This window comes from Poecilia reticulata, chromosome 5, assembly GCF_904066995.2.
Source record: "Poecilia reticulata chromosome 5, P_reticulata-male-v2, whole genome shotgun sequence".
Taxonomy (NCBI): domain Eukaryota; kingdom Metazoa; phylum Chordata; class Actinopteri; order Cyprinodontiformes; family Poeciliidae; genus Poecilia; species Poecilia reticulata.
Genome location: NC_088834.1, coordinates 31,930,511 through 31,950,920, shown reverse-complemented (window position 1 = coordinate 31,950,920; position 20,410 = coordinate 31,930,511). Strand labels below are relative to the sequence as shown.

Here is a 20,410-nt window from a genome sequence, read left to right as displayed (position 1 = left end):
GGGCCATTGTTTTAGAAAGGTGATGAAGTTGAAGCCGTGTATGTATCGGAAATGTATCGGATCCAAACACAAGCTGTGAGCGCTGTGCAGAACACACCTGGTACGTGTGAATGGGGGTAAAATACTCGTCCATCTCGTTAATGGCATCCCACTGCAAAAATAAAAAGGAAAGAGAAAAGAACATGGCCGCTGGTTAATCACGGTTTCTCTGATTCACATCATGCAGCAAATCATGCAACACAGATTCATATTTCCCCACATTGATTCTCCTGCATTGTTTTGTTGTTTTTGTTCCCCTCACAGTCCCAGGATAGCAGCCTCAATAGAAAATGAGCTTTTTAAAATATGCAGTTGAATTCCTGGTTGGAGCTCTGGAAAACGAGACGGAGGACATGAAGTCGTTTGTTCTACATTTTATAAGCGTTGAAATTCACTTAATGCTATTCCAGCAGGACACATTTCCCTTTAATTAGATGGCCCTTGTGTAGGTGATTAGATTTTTATTGTTTACCGAATGCTTCTGGTGGGCGCCAATTCAATTACAGTATCTCACTGCATCACTGTGGTAACATGTATGTCACACCACACCGGAAATATTAAACAAGAAACTGCAAGAAATCAAAAGCTTGGGTCGTCTTTATGTCGGGGTAAGATATAGAGATATATTAAAGCGTAAAATTATAACATATGATTCGTTTATTGTTGCAGATTTAGATGTACAGTTGGATTTTATGAAATATTGTTGGAAATAAACAAACAGTCATCGGCTCTGCTAAGAATTGAAGGTTTAATCCGAAGCTCACAAACAATAGAGGAATTTTTAGAACATATCCAGGTGTGTGACCAGGCTGTCTGGTTGCAGTTTCTGTGTGATGTTTACAGGTAGTTTTAATCGAGCTGATTTTCATTCCTGCAAGAAATGCTCTTAGATTTGTGCCGACAGATTAGAAGTAAAAACTGTTTACATGTTAAAACTTTGTCTCAAATTCAGCTAAAGTGCAAGAACTAATTTTATATGACACAGTATCACTGGCAGGTAGTTAAAATTACCTCCCTTCCCTAAAAAGCAAAAACCTGAAAATGTTTTCACAAACTTTGAAATGTTTTAGCATTGGTGTGTTTTTAAATGAGAGTTAAATAAATATTTAAATGTTTCTAACACATGATTTAAGGCAATTGGTTTCCTCAAGTGTATTAAAGTTGTTAAAACTAGAATGTTGCATGTAGTTTTTATCATTTCCTCATACTGTAATACTAAAATAATCTTTATGTTATGCTATGACTGTGGCTTTAAGACATTTGCACATTTTGAGGGGGTTTGAATAAGAGGTGGAAGCAATCAATTTTTAATTTCCTTTTCTCAACAGAGAAAACAGTTTCAGCTTCAATAGAAATTGTGTGCAAATCTTCGCTATGGGTTTCACTCAAGGGAAAGCGTGATGAGATTCAGGTAGCTTCCGTCTAAGAGTTTAGTCTGCTTTAATCAAACTCCAGTTTGTCTAGAGTCTCTGGTTGGTTTGAAAGATCAATTGAACTTTGATGCAAACCAAAAAAGTGAACTCTGGTCTGCCTACAAACATAGATCTAGGTTTGACTGAAGTGAACTCTGGCGTGGTTTGAATGTGAAAAGCAGGAAGTGGAGTGTAAGACGGGGCATTATGGGTAAATGCAACCAAAACAAACACGAGTCTAGTGTGTTGGATTTTACAACCACTAAAAATCTGACATCACTCCATTTCTGTTTACATTTGGTGAAGAAGGAAGTTGCGCTCAGCGTCTTCTTTGGAAGTTTTTGTGTTTTTTCCTTCAGTGGTTCTTGGTGCAGCGCCACCACAGGAGAGGAGGGGAACATGTTTTTTTTTAAGTTTTGGTTCATTTGACACAGTGCAAAAAGAGAACCACACCAGCTGAAAATGTAATAAATTTAATGACATTTTGTCCCCAACTTTGGATGAGCGGGTGTGAAAACGCCTACATGAATGTTTGGTAGTGTACCAAGAGCTTACATCTCTCTCATGAGGTTGGAAGATTTCCCTCAATTTTAAGGTTATTAATGGTAAAACTATAATTGCTCAGGGTTATTCCAACAACTGTACCCTACGGCATGGGGACTGTTCCTTTGGGTGTAGAAAAGAAACCTTTAATTCTGGCTCTCTACGTAGCTCTGTTAATTTTCTCTGCCTTATTCACTGGGGCATGTAGAAGTGCAGGCATGATGGAGGACATCTCTGCTTGTTTAACCCTGGTGTTACAGATGACTCTCTTGGGTTTGAGCAGCCTTGTAAGGAAGGTGGAGTAATTGAAAGGGAAAACCTGGACTCCTGGAAGCTGTGGGATGATCCCTGCTGAACTCAGCCTGGATGAGACGCTTGGGATTCTCCACAGAAACCCTCCACCCTCGCTAACCCCAAACCTCCTGGCCCCCAGCAGGCTGGGCCGAGACTCTCACACAGCCTCTCAGGCACTACGAGCCAAAGACCACAGGGATAATTAAGGTGCAGGACTCATTTCAGCCTTTACTCTCCCCTCATCCTCTCATCTTTATCAGCTAAATTGAAACTGTCCTTGAACTTGTGAAGACCCTGGCTAATTAGTGGAGTGTATAACCTTCCTATCTCCCTCATTATGCTTTCTTACCATCAGTGTACTCACAACCAGTTTTTCAGCTTTCTTGCACCATTTACTTTAACTCTGTTGATGGGCGAACCGGAGTTGTTCTGCGCTAAACAATACAGAAAATCTATGTATTCTTGTTCCCTAAACACAAATGGCTAAAAGAATGTGTTCAAAGCACAGCAGACTGAACTGAGTGTACATTTTCCTGTTGAATTGATACTTTTTTTTTTCCAATTTCTCAACAGGGAAAGTCTAATATGGTAGAGGAGGAACAAAACGGCTCACACACGACATGAAGTTGAAAATAATTCATCAATGTCAGAAATTTTGAATTATGAATGTCTTTAATGGGGCAGTGCATTGTATTTCCCAGCTACAAAGATCATTTTGTAGCACAATCTAGTAATTGCAATATCTTCAGTTGTTATAAAAATGGGATATCAAAAATGACTTAAAAGAAATTTGAGGGCTTGAAGAAGAGGAAGGATGAGTTCAAACCCCAGGACACCATCCCATCCCAACCATGAAGCATGGCGGTGGTGACATCACAGCTGGTGTTTTCTGAAAAGGAGGAACGGTAACTAAGCTGCATTGAGGAGAGGATGGATGAGGCCATGGATAGCCAGAATTTGGGCAACAAGCTCTTTTCCTCAGTAAGCCCAGGCAGCTGGGTCGTGGCTCCATGGGAAGCATTTCAAGGTTCTGGAGAAAAACACAGAAAACCGTCTCAGAGTTCGCTGCTCTGTTCTAATTCCTCAGTCATGGAGGCCGATTGGTTAAGCTGGCGTTCGTGACGTCACGCTGCATTGCATCTTTGCCTTCTTCTACCTCCCCACTGTTTTTTCTTTGCCCTTGTCTTACTCTAATCATGCAGAAGCAACAGACACTTATTTCTTTTTCCTTATTTTATTTTATTTTTTTACGAGGAGAGGCATCAAAGAGGGAGACAAAGCTGATGAACGGTGTCTTCTTTGAAAGATCTAATTTCAGATTAGTGCATGTGACGGGAGCTTCTTCAGAGCTTACAGGCAGAGGAAGAACAGGGACAGAAAACGGAGAGGAGGATGAAGAGAAAGTAACTAAAGGTGAGGCAAAATGGTTGTGGGGGTAATGCATGCACGTGTGTGTATGTCAGGGTAAGTTTGTAGGTGGCATTTCCAGGCTTGATGCTGCACTTTATGTAAAGTAACAGGTCTGCATATTAACTCTGTGGAAATATCAGGACCAGGCCAACACCTTTCTGGCTCTTACATTATCAGCTACACAACCAGAAAAGACTTAATAACTTTGTGTGTGTGTGTGTGTGTGTGTGTGTGTGTGTGTGTGTGTGTGTGTGTGTGTGTGTGTGTGTGTGTGTGTGTGTGTGTACAGCCATGTCTGTCTGGGCTCTTTGACAGCAATAACCTTTCTGGAATGGAAGTGTTAATTGCACTGGTCTGGGATCAGTGGATGAGATGGTGTAATTGCTATCTATTCAAAGATGATTCTTTTTGCCCATTTTTTTTTTTTCCCAGGACAGTGTCTGCATGTGACGAAAAATATTACAGTGAGTAGAATGGTTTTTACCCGCCAGGAATGCTGGGACCACAAAGCAGGAGGAAACAACGACAACAACAAAAAAGAATCAAAGGCTGTAAATGGAGGCAGTGAAAATTCAAGGGAATTTCTGGATAATTGAATGAGTTAGAAGAAAGAGGATTCGTTGTCAAAGTGATTTTGACTGAAGCCGAACTGATTAAAATTGTTTTGATATACTGGAAATAGAACCGTGTTTGATCTAACGCTCAGTTAAATTAGCAAGCCACACAAAATCAGCCCCTTTAACGAGTCTCAGTGAGGGCTTTTCAACATGCACACCAAGAAAGATCGACTTGTAAAAAAAAAAAAAAAGAATGAATGAATATTGAATTAATAACATTTGCTTCAGGACTTTGTTGTGATTTCATTGTTTGGAAACATAATTTGCTCCTGGACACATCACATTCACCGACATGAATTAGTCATATCACCCTGAACTAATATGTCCATTGAACACGTATTAAAATAAAAGTGCATCACTGGTGAATAAAGGTTAAATATTCCTGCAAATATATAGGAAGTCTCAAAAAAGTATAAATCATTGTGAAATTACCAGGTTTATGTTACTGTTATGGGTTTTTTTTATTCTGCATCTTTAAGGTGATGCAATACAAATGATAGACCAACAAAAGGAGTGCAGGGAATATAAAAAACAATAATTTTAGTTTTAATTAAGATACAGTTGTCTTGATTACGCACCGAATATTAATTTTAGTGTACTTGATAAACCTGAAATAAAGTTCAGCTTCTATAGTTGGATATTCCTGACATTCCAAAGTAACAAAATAATCTTGTTCCAGTCAGGAGAACACTTTTCTTTTCTTCAGTCAAAGTGAATGAATGTAGGAATATTTTCAAATTCAAGTGACTGCCAGAAAGTAAAAGAATATACATTTAATAGTTATATATTTATATCTATATTTTTTTAATCAAACTCATTTTTAGAAAATGTGAAATTTTACAACAGCCTAGCTGAACCAAGAACAAAATCTGAGTAGCGTCTGACAGGTCTGTGAAATATTCGTCACAAACCAGGCTGAGTTGGCAGAACAAAGTCAAGATATGCTATACTGACAGATTCCTACCAAAGAACACTAAATGCTAAAAATGTACCAAAAGATGCTGTAGCAAAGTATTAGTTAAAGTGTGTGCACACTCATGAAAGAGTTCTGAATATTTTTTATTCAATTTATGGTTAAATTGTATATGACACTGAAGCTGAAAAAGTTTAATGTTCATTTGGTTTCTGCTCCTCTACCACCAGTTTCAGCCTCACTGTGGGGAAGATCACACACCTAGGATTTAAATCAGCTCATATTTCAGGTTCCACACATCGCTAGGCATCCCATCGTGTGCAAAAAGCTTCACTTGGCACAACATTCTGTTTTTATACCTGAACAAGACCATTAAGAAAGAATCATTTGAACAAAATAAACTCTCTTTCTTTGCCATCTCACTGAGGCTTCTAAGCTGTTTTTTAGGAGTTGCACTATTGCATAATTAGATTCAGTGATATTCTGCTATCATTCTTCTCTTCCTCCTTTTCCTTTATTTTGACTGTTGCCTGAAAGCCATTTCCTTCAGTCTCCCAGCAACCAGTCAGAGATTTAAAGATGTGCGCTACCTGATCAAGGCACTGTATTTATTGACATAGAGACTTGGATTGTATATCTCTGCTGTTTGCTGAGATTCATTTTCTTGCAGGCAGATCAGTGGCAGCCTCACCTGTCAACAGGGTAACAAAATGATTATTATTATTTTTTTAATGTCTTTCCCCTCAGGTTCATCTTTTACCGCTATCTAGTCTCAAAGTCTACAAATATTTGCCTTCATTGCTTAGTTTCTGCTATAATTTGCATTGTCAACTGTGAGACCATACAACTACCAAAATATATTACAGACCTGTTGTCACCGTTTTAACCTGCCAGACTGCTCAGGTGTTCTGGTTCTAGTCTACTTAGAACCAGAACAGAAGAAGAGCAGCATTCAGTTTTTATGCTGCTCTAATTTGGAACAAACTTCCAGAAAACTGCTGTGGTTTGCACCAAACCAGCCACCAGGCAAAGACTCAATTTAAGGAAGCCTGTTAGTCCTTTCCTTTAAAAACAATGAAAACCTGGACATTTTAATCAATCAAATTGATTAATCAATCAAATCAGTTCTGTGGACGCCCCAAACAGAATGTGAAAAACGGCCATGTCCTTCCTGAATCCGAGGTTCGACTATCCGACGGACCCTCCTCTCCAGGACCCCTGAATAGACATTACCAGGGAGGCTTAAGAGTGTGACCCCTCTGTAATTGGAGCACAGCCTCCGGTGCCCCTTTTTGAACAGGGGGACCACCACCACAGTCTGCCAATCCAAGGGAACTGCCCCCAATGTCCATGCGATATTGCAAAGTCGCGTGAGCCAACACAAACCTACAACATCCAGAGCCTTAAGGAACTCCGGGCGGATCTCATCCACCCCCGGGGCCCTGCCACCGAGGAGCTTTTTGATGGATTCTCTGTTTTTATGCCATAATTCACATCTAGTTCGTCGCTCCGTTTTATGTCCCGCTTCTCCTGTTTCAGAGTTTTGCGCAATGTGCGCGTCAATTTTTGTATTTTTTTAACCCCCTATGGTGCACAGCGTTCGGGAAACATATCGATGGGGAAAAGACAGACTGACATAAACCTTTTAAAACAACGGAAACAATTTCGATATTCTGATTATTGAAATTTAAAAATGCTGTGTTGTTCTATCACACCCGTTTCATACCGGACCACTTAAAGCACCAGGGTTAACTCTATAAAATGAACGCTCTCTATCGTGGTATCACCCATGGAGAGATTTCTTTATTTAAATGGGTTCATTTTTCAGAGGGATACAAAGTCAAGGTATTGTGATTTTAGTAATTACATGTTTAAGAGCGATTTTCTGTTGTCTTTCCATGGAAGCAGGCAGCTTTCAACCGGAAATAAAACACTTTTTAATTTAAGTTGCTGCTTTGACATGATCACAGAACTGCCAAAACATATGTACAAAAATACCAGACAAAGTGAATCACAGCAACGTCATCAGCCGGTGTAACGCTGAACTGATGCGTGGAAACTACTAGTAGATGGAGAACAAAGCTGCGCCAAGAAGCTACAAACACTGAGTAGAAGAAGAGCTGCCATCGGTACAGTTGCAGCCAAGCATGGTTTAATGTTACACAATACAGTTTTACCAAGTTGCTCAAAGTCTAAACTGGTGTTGTTGTGCATTTAAGGTGCAAAGTTTACCTTTGACCAAACGCCCCCAAAGGCATCCCAGCGCCCCCTTTTGTAAAAATTTCCACCAGCGCCCCCTGCTGTCCTCTGAACGCCCCCCCCCGGGGGGCGGTACCGCCCACGTTGAGAACCGCTAATCTAAAACATGCAGCAGATTGACCCTCAGGAATTGAAGTGGCCCATCTTTGTCCCTAATTTATCTAAACATCTATTGTTGGACGAGGTGAACATTTACCAGGATCCATACAAGATATCATCAGTCCTCACTGTAAGAGGGACACATCTGAAACATGAGGACATTTGGCCCAGCGCCAAGGCTGGGGACTGGATAATAATACCTGGAGAAGTTCTGCAGGTAATGGCTTAACTGGTTAGTTTTGGTTTAGCATTGAATTAATCTGAGGAGGTGGGGCAGAAATAATAAAATACATACTGGTAAAGATGTGGGCTTAAATGATCTGGAGTGATAGACTTCTGAAACGTGGTAGCTGACTGTAGTCAACACAGTCATCTCAAACATTTTCACAACCGTTTTCCTCAGAGATTCCAAGGTCAAGAGATTGGTGAAAGCTGAAACCATTCCTTGTGCGCAAGTGACACATGACATGATAATGCAGTAAGTGAAATCCATTTTTCCATGGCTTGTCACAAGCTCAGTCTCCTAGAAGCAATCAGAATCATTTTCTTTGACAGTCGCCGTTTCTCAGGCTGTGCTTTGGAGCTCGCCATATGTGACAGATGTAACTCTTTGGCAGATTTTCTCCTTGGTTTGCTTCTGCATAGAAGACTTGGGGACACAAACAAGAGTGTTTTCAGACATCAGGAATTGATTTCAGTAGTGACAACCAGGCCATGTGGGCCTATAAGATCTTTGAAGACCAGAGTGGGTTAAAAACACTTTTATGGGTCGATTAAAACCAAAAAACACTTCAACTGTGATTGAAAAATCTAACAGAATAAAGGCCACAAAAGTTCATGCAACACGTCAAGATCAGTTTCAATCATAGTGGAAAAGCATAGCTGTTATAAAAACTGCATTCTACTCATACTAAATGGTTCTGATTGACGTTTTTACAGTTTAATTGTCTTCCTTTGAAAAGTTCTGGCATTGGACCACTACAACACACACCTTCTGTCTAACCTCCTAAATTCACTCATACAAGCTCCTCTACAACTCCCATGGAGTTTGGACCCAACAATAATCTAGAATGCCATGTTTTGTTTTATTTTTTTATTTTTTTATGAAAGTACATATTTTCACAGATGGGCTGTTTGCACCACCGTCAGCCCACTGTAGCTGTGAGGTGTTGCCCCATGCTGCTCTCTCGTGGGAGCTTGTAAAGCCAATTATACTGCGCTGGACGGTCATCGAGAGGGCAGCAGAGATAGTTCAAAGACTAGCTGAAGGTTTGCTGTGGAAGTGTGTAATCAGATCTGGAGGATGGGGCTGCTGAATGCAGTAGAAAGGCTCCCAAACTGTTGGTGGGAAAAAAAAAAAAGGCAGATGTCTAATTCAAAGGGCTTCGCAGAGCTCAGCTCATTATCGAGTCGATTAACTCCAAAAAATTCTAGAGAAAAATTTGTTTTATATCGACATGTGGTTGAGCACAGGGATAAACAGGGGCTTACTGACGTTAGTGTGTTATTGTGATGCAGTTGTAAACAATTTAATAAATTAGTTGTACTGTGAAAAAGAATAAAAACTACTTTGTTTCATTTTATTAGTTTCAAATCAAACAAAACAAACATTGTCCTGTGGTCATGACTTCTCTGGTTTCTGTCATGCTGCTCTGCTGCTTCCCGCCCCTCCCCTGCCTGTTGATTAACTCATTGCTCTCTCCTGTGCTCAGAGAAACACCTGCTCTGAACTCATTCAGGTTGTAGAGACAAGGCCCATTGCCTTACCAGTCTTCTCCCCATCTGTACTGTGAGTCACTCTGATTCTGGTTCTGACCAGAGTTTCTGGTACTTAGACTCTGATTATTGCTTCAAAGATTCCTGGACTGGCTCTGCCTTTTCTACTCGTTATTGACTTCGACCAATTCCTTTATTGACGATTTCTGGATTGAAGACACTTTCATCTCCGTAACATCATTGTTCCTGGTCTCCAGCATTTAGAGTGTCCTTATCCTGCAGGTAAAAGAGTCCCTTGTAAATTGTAAAAGGATCTGCAGGACAAGGCAAATTAAGTGTATAAAACCGGAAAGCGATTTAAAAATATGTCCAAGGAATTGAGAATGCCAATCAATAGTGTTCAACTTCTAAATAAGAAGTGAAAAGAGAAGGATTCTGTCGAAACCAGTCCGGCAGACCACCAAAACTATAGCAAAAACTGCCAGGAAATTTGTTTGAGATGCAAAAAAGAATCCACAAATAACTAAGCTGAAAAATAGGACTGAATGATAAAAAAGTGGTGTGGCTGTTTGGAGATGTATGCGAAGAAATATGGGCTGCATGACTCCCCATTGTTAAACAAATGCCACAAAATATCCCTCGTACAAAGTGCCGTACAGCTACCTTCAAACCAAAATTGAATTTTTTGGCCACAACCACAAACATCACTTTTGGAGAGGAGCCAACAAGGCCTCTCTGATGAAATATACACCATTCCCTATTGTGAAACACGGCAGTGGATCACTGATGCTCTGGGGACGTGTAAGCCACAAAGGCACAGGGATGAATGTGTTACAGAAAACTTGGTCAAAACTGATAGCAGGATGAATGCAGTGCCTTATCAGAAAATACTGGAGGAAAATTTGCACTCATCAGCCAGGAAGCTGCACACAGGATGTACTTGGACGTTCCAACATGACAACGATCCAAAACACAAGGCCAAGTCGACCCGTCATTGGCCACAGCAGAACAAAGTGAAGGCTCTGGAGAGGCCATCTCAGTCTTCTGACCTCAGCATCATAGAGCCACTCTGGGGACAGCGCAAAAGTACAGCTCCTGCTGCACAGTCCAGGAGCTGGAGGCTGTTTGCCAAGACGACTGGGCAGCTTTACCATCAGAGAAAACACAGAGACTCATCCGCAACCACAAGAAAGACTCCAAGCTGTCAATGATGTCAACGGGGGCAATACACGGTATGAAGGACTGGGTTCTGGAAACTTGTGATTAGGTCACTTGGGTAGTTTCTGTTATGATTACAATTTGAAAACAGTTGTTTGACAATAAATAAAGTTTTACCATCATTCTGTTCTGACAGAGGGCAATTAATCCTAGCCAACCTAAAACAAGAGAAGTCTGGTCCGATGTAACGTGAGACAGAGAGAATATATTTTAAGTCAGTGTATGTAAACTTCTGGTTATATACTACCATATATATGTACATACTGTACTGTTTCCTTTCGTTCTTTATTTTAGTGTTAAACTTCCTTGCTAATGCACACAATCTTTGTAAATGAAGCTGATTCTGACTCTAAAATGAAAGTCAAACTTCTTATTTTGTGATTAATTGCCCTATTTATCTGACTACTTAAGCACACTCATGCCTCACTGAAACGTAATTTTTTAGGTGATCTTTAATATGAAGAATGGCCACAGAAATAAAGACCCTGGTTCATAGTAAGGTGTTCTGCAGTTACACCTCAGGCTGTCATGGCAACTCAACACACCTCCCCAACGCAACAACGTTATCTTCTTCTAAAACAAGATATTTTCTGAAAGAAATATCCATGCAGTTTTGAAAACTCTGCAGGCGTTTGTCTCTGTGGGTGAGTCCTGAAGGTTCAGGAAGAGTCTGTTCACCAGCTTTAACTTTATGACTGTGTTTAAGAGAGAGATGGATGAGGTTACAGGGATACTGAGAAAATACTTTGTGCTTTTGACACTTCAGCTCATCATTTGGTTCATCATTATGGTTTTCCCAGCCAACTCTAAACACACACATGCACACCCACATGCACACGCACACACAAATGCTGTACTGTCAGCGGTATCGATTGTTGGGTGTCCGGTGGATGAACCTGTCAGGGCCAACACAGATCGGACTGGAGGATAATGAAGTCTTCCTGCCCCTGTTTGACAAGTTCTGTGAAACTGTGTGTGAATGTGAGTGTGTGTTGGAGAGAGAGACATAAAAACAGAGAAAGATGCTCCTGGGACAGCACAGGAGCATCCTAACCATTGCCTGAATAAATTGGACAGAAAGAAGCCCCTTGTGTGGAGGACGTGATCTGTCATGATGTCATCTAAATGAGACCGGCATACGGGAGAGGTCAGGGTGCTAATAAAGACCTAACCCTCAGCACACATACTTTAACTCCACAGTAAGTGCAAGTTGAAAATGTTCCTATCTTCCTGGAATTACTTTAAAAAATACATTTTCTACAGCTGCATTCAGAGAACTTCAGTGATCTAATGCTATGTTGTCCATGAAGGATAAAGAGTTGTTTTCCAGTGAGCCAAAATTTGACGTGTATATTTAGCAGCAGTTTGAACATAAAAAATATAAATAAATATAGCAAATCCATTAAATCTAAGAGAAGCTAAACCATCATCCATCATCCAGTTACATTGTTCTTAAAAAATGTTCCTGTTTATTGTCCCCTCCAATAATGAGATGGGATTTACTCCCCTGGTCCTAAGAGATGGGGTCATGTAGACCCAACAAGTCTTTTACTCAGTGCACGGTCCAGCGGGGTCACATTGATGCTGCGTGCGCTTTTACGCGTTTTTTTTTTGTTTGTTTGTTTTTTTGTGCGATTTCAGAAACTGATAGTCTGACAGGACAACCCTTCCCCTCCCACTTTCCACCGTGCGACCGTGACTTACCGAGCTCCTCCCGAGTGTGGCGCTAAGACAGCAGGAGAGTTAAAAAATATGGAAAATGTCAGTTTTAGATGAACAGAAATAAACTGTCAATGAACTGTCAAACTCTCATATCGCAGTAAAAATCAGTTTTAGAAATTATGAAAATGTTTGTCCAACTAACAGAAACTGTCCTGGTACTTTTCTTCCATGACATTTTTTGCATCATTTGATGGAAATTGATCCCAATCCCAGAGAGAGGAATACAACTTTTTATGTTCAACCTACAGTTGCACTGATATAATTTTTATTTATTTTTTTATTTCTCAAGTTTTATTTCTTAAGTGTTAAACAGATCAATAATTTTCCAAAGCAGCTTTTCCAAACGTCGTAGGTTTAATTTTGGATGCCAAAGAAACCAAATTCTTTCACAGAAACTATGCAGTTGATCAGTCATTTGAGGTAATGTTCATTACATCAGAATTCATTCGGCGGATGCGTTTCCATCTCCTGTTTAGCGTATTAACTCTTTCCAGTAAAGCCACCTCAACAGAGCGTAAAAACCATTCTGCGAAATTGAGGTAGTTTTTTTTTTTAAGAATTTAGCTCTTTTTGTCAACATTTTCTAATGCCATATTTTCACCTATATTTTTTTCTTTCTGCAGTTGTATATTCTCATGCTAAGACCAGCCGCAGCAGAGGGGCAGCTGAAAGCCCTGCATGTTCAGTGCTCACTCTACAAACTGTCAGAATGGGAAAGCGTGACCTTATACAGGAGCTGTAATTGTGTGTGAATGTGTGTGTGGAGGTGTTGAAGAGGGATAGTAAAACACTGTCAAAACATCAATTTATCAAAGAACCTGTGAGGTCCGATGTGTGTTTTTCTTTTCCGTTTCTCTCACATGTGGAATTCCTGAAAATGTTTGGGACTCATGCGCAGTTTTGTTTTCTTCCCATCAAACCTGCCTGAGCTCACCTTTGACCCGAGGAAGGCGGCTCTGGAGAAGCAGCTCTGAACCTCATTTTATGGCCAGATAAACTTTAACATCTGTCGCTGTTTGCTGAAAAATTTATTTAATTGTAGTTTTAAACCTTTCACCTTTGCTTGTTTGGAATACAGATTAGTAACTCAAAGGCTTAAATGCCTGAGGAAACATTCATAACCCTTGAATTTTTCTTTCACATTGAGGCGTATTAAAGCACTAAATGTGCTTTAATAAAAAATTTTGATTTTTAGTCGGTTCTGAGCTAATTTCAAGTGGATTTTCAGTTAGATTTAGGTGTGAACTTTGACTTGGCCATTGTAAAACATTAATTTGTATTAAACTGAACCATTACATTGTTAACCTGGCTGTATAGTGTTGCTGTTGCGAACAGGTTTTCGTCCTTATTTGCTGACTTTAGCTGCACCGTTCTACCTGTCAACGCTGATCAGATTACTTGTCTTTGTTTTAGAAAAGCATTGCCACAGCATGATGATGCCACTACCTCAGTTATGAGGTTTTCAAGGCAATGTGTAGTGTACATTAGCTATACGACACAAAACACTTTCCAAGTAGGGCCAAAAGTTAGATTTTATCTAAACAAACTACTTATACATTAACTGAGAAAGATATTTAAAAGAAATATTATTTCAAGATAAACACTTGGGTCGAAATCAACAGACAAATTTTCATCTTCCCACGTTGTTGCCCTCCGTTCAATGCAAAGACTCACCTGAACATTAAGGAGCTAGACCCCAATACGGCTAATAACATGTAAAGGTTAAATTAACAGCAGACTCTAAGTGAGCCTGACCTTAGCTGGAACCGTTAGCAACTGATAGCTGCTCACCAAAGTAAAATAACTACAAACACTAACTGGTAACGACTGATTCTGAATGCATTTCCATTAAACAGATCCTTGTTGGCTTTGCTGAAATGTTTTGTATGGACCAGATTCTCATCTGCACTCAACAATTTTCTTGCATGGACAATCTCTATAGTTACATTGAAATAAAACCCAACATTTTCCAAAAGCGGATTTGAAGTCTCCCAGAAGCTTGAGTATAAATTTCCTTTGCTATGATGCAACAAAGATTCAACTTTAACTCCATGTCTTTGGCACAAAAACACCCACAGCAAAGCATGGTACTGGCAGCATGGTGTTTGGGTGGTGTGGTATCAGTCAATGTGGAGGGAGTCTGCTTCTGATAGTTTCAGTTTGATTAATCAAACTAGAGTGGAGAAAAATAAAGAGCAGCCTTTTTGTTTAATGAAATGGGAATTTGGTCATGATCCTATCTGTCACCCTGCATCAGATATCAAAAGTCATTCATCTCCTCTGGCAGCCCGTATCCCTGCCATTCCACAATCTCCATGCAATCTACTACGTCCCACTAACCTGTGCCGCCTCATTAACTCCATGTGTTGCACCTGCTCCGCCATCAATATCGGCTTCTCTCTGCCAGTCATTCTCCTCGACATTATCGAAAGTCTCGTGTTCTTTTCATGCCTGATTTCGAGCTTTTCATTATGAACTTTTATTCCATTGGATTTTCTCATCTTGCTTCAATGGCTCTTGATTCAGATTCTGGTCCCCAACTCTCATTTTTAGCCCGCTCTCTTTTTGATTATGCTGCCGTCTGCCTTCCTCATCACCGATGACTCTGTTTTTCTGGATCGGATTCGTCAAAGAGTCAGATTCATACATTTTTGGAACAGTGAACCTGGATCACCAAAGATTGCCCCCATGTTGGATTTCCCCATTGCCTGCGGTGACATCACCAGGCAAGTGGGCTTTCCCCAAAAACTGTCACTGTTACTGGCTCAGGCCATTTAATGTCCTCACACTCTGGGTCAGAGCACCAGCACCATCCTTTCTAGTCACTTCTGACTGCCCTCCTGATGGTGCTTACCTCCCACCATATCCATATTTTTAATAAACTCCTTAAACATATTTCCTGTGCTGGTTGTCATTCTGCTGCAGCAGAAGAGCCACTACAAATTTGACCCCATTTGAACATGCTGCCATATTGTCAAAGGAGTACTTTTATCCATCTACAGGCTTCCAACAAACACATCAAATGTCATTTTAACTCAATTTCTAAACTATTTCTAATGTTTATGTTGATTTTCACTACATTATTCTGGTGAGTGAATTTGATGGTTTGTACAAGATGGATGTGCATAAAAACTCTGGCTAACTTTTTCAGAATGTACCAGCATATTTAGTGTGTATTTCCAAAGACTGAAACACTGCTGATGGTTCTGACTGATGCTGCTCTTTCAGATCATTGATGTTTCCAGATTAAAACAATTAATGGTGAACCTCTTCTCATCCACGTATGCAAGCTGGTTGGACCTTGCAGACAAGCAAATTCCCCTGTTACTACTACTACTTTTACTATTTTAGCAAGATTCACTCAAAAGAGAATAATAAAATAACTGAAAAAAATTAATTAAGTATCAATGCACCTTGTTGCTCGAGAGTGATCAATGCTGGAAAGAAATAGCTGATTTCTCCACACTGTACAGTTGAACCTCACCTATTTGTGGTTCACATGATGAAGGATTTTTCTGTGGTCCCAAATGTTTCAAATATGTAAAGAAGATGCAGCCGGGGAAACCTTGGCCAAGGTGCCAATGTGTACATGAGGATGATTGATAGCGCTAAGACCCTCCTCCAGTTTCTGATTGGTTTTTTGGTGACAGAGCAGAGCGTTTGTTCAACTGACAGCAGGTCCATAGAGAGAAGGCAGAGGAGATCAATTTTTTCATAGACTGTCTCATGCCATACTGTCACCACAGTGATAGTTTTAACAAATACGTAAAAATAAACTTTTTATATATAAAAGTTACATAGTGCTGCTGTAAGACACTGAAGTCGAGTCAGTTTGAATTAGCAGTCAAACAGTTAGCCAGTGACTGTATTCTCACACTGCTTACAAATTGGATTTTGTCTGTATCTAAGTCAGTGTTTGTGTATTGAAGCGAGTAGCAAAATGCTGCCACAGAAAACAAATTTCAACAGTAATGCATTTTGCAGTAATGCAAAATGTGTCCTTTGCATTACTTGTTCATGTGTGATTTTATACACAAACCCTCCAAGGTCATGGAGGGCATCACTGTAGAAGGTCCTGGGTTTGGAATCTTGGCCCGAGTTCTTTCTGCCTAAGTGTTCATGTTCTCCCTGTGTATGCATGGCTTCCCTAAGATACTCTAGTACTGCTAGTGATGTCACAAGTATGCGCCACTGCTTCTCTGTAGAGTGCGGGAGAAACGCGCCAAAGATCGACGCACCGATTGAGACAAACATGAATATTTTATCTCCCTAACTTCAGTAATGTTGCAAGATGTTAGGACTCTGCTTATTTTCATGTCTGATAATACAGCAGCCATTGAACCAGGTTTTGTAAGGTTGGTGAAGAGTGTGTCTATTAAAGGACAACACTGTGGATTTCCCAGTACCAGTGTGGTTGAGTTTTTCAGTCATTATATCATCAACTCATTAAGACAATAACAGGTCAGTTCTCTTTGAGACAGACTTAACTATAAGAAATATTTTCATGTGTTGCCGGTGATTTTGAACAGCAGTCCGACGACGTACCTCAACTAATCCTTACTTTGAAACCACTTGTTAAAAAAAACGTTCTGTCCAAATATTGCTTGATTGCCAAAGTAGATCAGATTTTCTCCTCTGTACATTTTCTTTGGCACCAGTATTAAACATCACAGAGCCGCTCCTCCCTCCTTCCTCACATCTTTGTCTTTCAGTGCAAGACACATACCTTACGTAACCGAACCATGAAACCACAAAGCTCCGCTCCCACTCCTAATCCACTCAGTCAAGCTTTTCATGTGTAGAAGCTCAGAGGGAGAAAGCGGTCTCTCATGAACAAACAAGTAACTATTTCTGGTATATTGAACCAATCAAATAAAAAAAAATAAATAGAAAATACAACAGCAGTTAGAATTTATGTAATCTAGCTGTTATCACATGGGCCCTTTCAAGGTGGAAGGGATTCACCTCTCACACCGATTTCACACAGAGTGAGTCATTTTGCTCAAACCACTAATCCAATTCTTCCAGTTCTTCTCCCAGGACTTGAAAGACAACCCATCTGTTCCTCCTGGCCACCATTCAATCACACCACCTTCTGTCGTGAAGGCTGGAGGTGATGTAAATGTTCCTACCACTCTGCTGACAGCCCAGGGAGTCAGGGACGGGGTAGCATGGCGGCGCTCGGAAGATCGCAGCCAGGGTCCTAATTCATCACCTCAGGCGTCATCATTCGGCATTACAATATGCTAATGCCGCGACGCCGTGCCCTCGCTGTCACCTCGCTCTCTTGCTTTCATCCTTTTACTTCATCTTTTCTTCACTCTCCCACCGCGACGTGCGCCAAGCTGCCAAGACGTGGAGGGGGCCGAGAGGGATGTCTGGGCTCATGTTTGAAGTAGATGAGTGTAGCATGTCATTGTCTGGTTACTACATGTAATTAGTCTGTGGTGTCAATGTTTGACTAAATCTTATTTAGTAAGTACAAGTGGTAAAACACAGACTTACGCACCTCACACTAAATAAAAAAACCTGTTGCCTTTATGAAAGGTGACTTTTTTTTTCCTTTAGCAGATGTCATCATTAGTGGGAATATTGGTAATTGTTGCATAATTATAATAATAATAATAACTTCTTTAATCTTGGGCAGTGGTGTCCATTATCAGTCAATGACCAGTCCTGCAAGTTTAACTTTTTATTTTATTCTTCCAACACAATTGAATGAGATTTAATGATTTATTTCTAACCTGTGCAGAAGATATAACTGCGCCACAGATGCCTCTGTGTTGGAGCACAGCGACATCTAAAACACACGGCAGCCTGGTCGTCGAGGACTAGACTTGAATACATCTGATGTGGGTATTGCATGTTTTAATCTATTTATTTCAACTGAAGAAAGTTATGGCACATCCAAGCGTTGATTTGTTCTATGCATCTAGTTAACACTTGAATGGGTTCATAGTCACCTGGTGGAATTGTAATGTAAAGCTGTGCATCATCTGCATAGCTTAAGCTGTAGAATGTAGATTTTAAATAAAGAGTCCAAAGACAAAACCCACATTTGTTATGTAAACTTTGATGTTACCTGTTGACACATGTAAGTCCCTGTTCTTTAGGAAAGTCTAAAACCAACCAAGTACTGTGGTAGAAAGTAGGATCCAGCTCTTCAGTTGCTTCAGTAATATGTCTGGGTCATCTGAACTGAGGTCCAGCAAAACCAGCACTGTGGTTCTTCCATAGTCTGTATTTATGTTGACGTTATTGAACAGTCTCAGTACTTTAGTTAGGATGGAAACTGGATCTAAAGACGTCAAAGTGGCTGGTCATTATTAAAAATTTCTTTTTTTATGGTTTTTGTTATTTATGTTTTATTATTTGATTTAATAATGAAGGTCCACCTGAAAATATTGTATGAGTTTATGGGGTTCAGAGGTTTGTTACTTCTTCCTACTCCTTTTTTAGCGTGTTAGTATTATTGTGATACAAAAATGTGTCTTCTGCATTAGTTGTTCATGTGTGATTTTATACTTCTATCATGTAGAAAAATGTTTCATTGTTGAAACAGATTTTTTAATGATCTTTCTCATGAATGGAAGGTTGGAAATAGGCTTGTAATCTTGCAATAGTGACTTGTCCAGATTGTTCATTTTCAGCTGTGGTTTGATGACTGACATTTTTAAACCCAGGGGGAAACACCTGGTTGACTTCATGCATAATATCACTAATCTGACATGTAATCTAAAGATTTGAATAATATCCTTTGCATGGGCAGTGTTCGAATAATTTCTATTTAATTTAGCATCAGCTTGACAGTCATTGTATATCAGTTCTTGCAATAAACCCAACATCTTTCTCCCTGACCTGTCTGCTGTGCTCCATGGTCTTCATGGTGGACTCTATTTATTTTTGTTTACTTCTGCTGGCAGTTGGCTGCACTCAGTCTTATTTGGAGGTTTATTATTAAATGAGGATGAATACAAGTGTGCATCTTAGTTTTCTTTTTTGTATTTGTAAAGACAAACCTTGAAAACAATACATTATTTTCCATCCACATCAAAATTAAGCAAATATTTTGCTTAATTTTGACAAACCAACAAAAATGTTTTGTTGGTTTGTCTCATAAAAAGTAGACTTTGTGGTTAAAACAATGTGGAAAAACCACAATGAAATCCATTAGTAAAGAAATACTCCACAACAAAACGCTTCTTTTTGTCCTTACCCCATGGGATGGATACGTCAGCCAGCCCCAGTCTCCAGTTATCGTTGTCGTGTCAAGGAGATTCACTGCCAAGAAAGAACAAAAAACAACAAAGAAGGTGAGCAGCAAACTTTAAATTATAGTTTTCCCCAACCCACCTCATCCATCCTATCCTTCATCAACTGCATCTACGCGCTCAGGCACCTGATGGAGTCGGGTGCATACGCGCTGACACCTGTGTGACAGGTGTGACTGATGAGCCAGGGATGGTCGTCACAGCAACTCCGAGCCGGATGTCACCTTGACCTCGTTTGCCCTTAAGAGCTTCCAGACAGCAAAACATTTATTAAGCAGAAGAAAAGACATGTAGGTGGAGAATGGAAATAAGAACCTTCTGCTTCAGCAGGGCTTGTTTTTAGCTAAAATTATGGACAACTTTTTGTCAAGTTACACAGAACATGGTATAGCTATCAAATTAAAGGATGAGCATTTATTGAGTCTCTCTCTGTTGAGCAGGAATATTAGAAACAATTTCCAAGCTGTTTTGATTCCGCTGACATTTCTTGGACTTTTAGCATAAGCTGAGTTTACATCAAGGGTCTCAAGCCCCAGTTCTCCAATGTTCCTCTAACTTTTAGTGATGTCTCTGCTCCAATACACCTGACTCAAATGATTAACTCAGTAGCTGAGCTCGACTGCATGCTAAGCAAGCGATTTAGCTTTAACATCTATAAGCTGCTGGACATGGACCGTCGAGGATTGAAGTGGAGTCCTTGAGCACTACTGCCCTGCAACTTAAAAATTAAATTCATTTAATTAAAGTGTGTTGGGTTTGGAGACCCCAACACACTTGAATCCCAGAGATCATCATAGTCTCTGACACCAAGAGCAAAATGGGGAGAAATCAATATTACATGTTGGTCTTTGATTACCGTTGGGTGTATGATAACTGGATAATAAAATCAATAATGAT

At 40.0% G+C, this 20,410-nt stretch overlaps 1 protein-coding gene across 4 annotated transcripts in view; it reads right to left on the bottom strand.

Moving 5' to 3' along the window:
* The window catches only part of epha8 (eph receptor A8), a 132,833-nt gene that overhangs the window by 66,020 nt on the left and 46,403 nt on the right, over positions 1-20,410 (bottom strand). For all 4 annotated transcript variants that reach the window (XM_008410260.3, XM_008410261.3, XM_008410262.3 and 1 more), the window contains exons 2-3: positions 19,459-19,523; positions 98-151 (exon numbers count right to left, since the gene is read on the bottom strand). In XM_008410260.3, the coding sequence (XP_008408482.1) occupies positions 98-151; positions 19,459-19,523 (119 nt within the window). The remainder of the gene's footprint in view (positions 1-97; positions 152-19,458; positions 19,524-20,410) is intronic.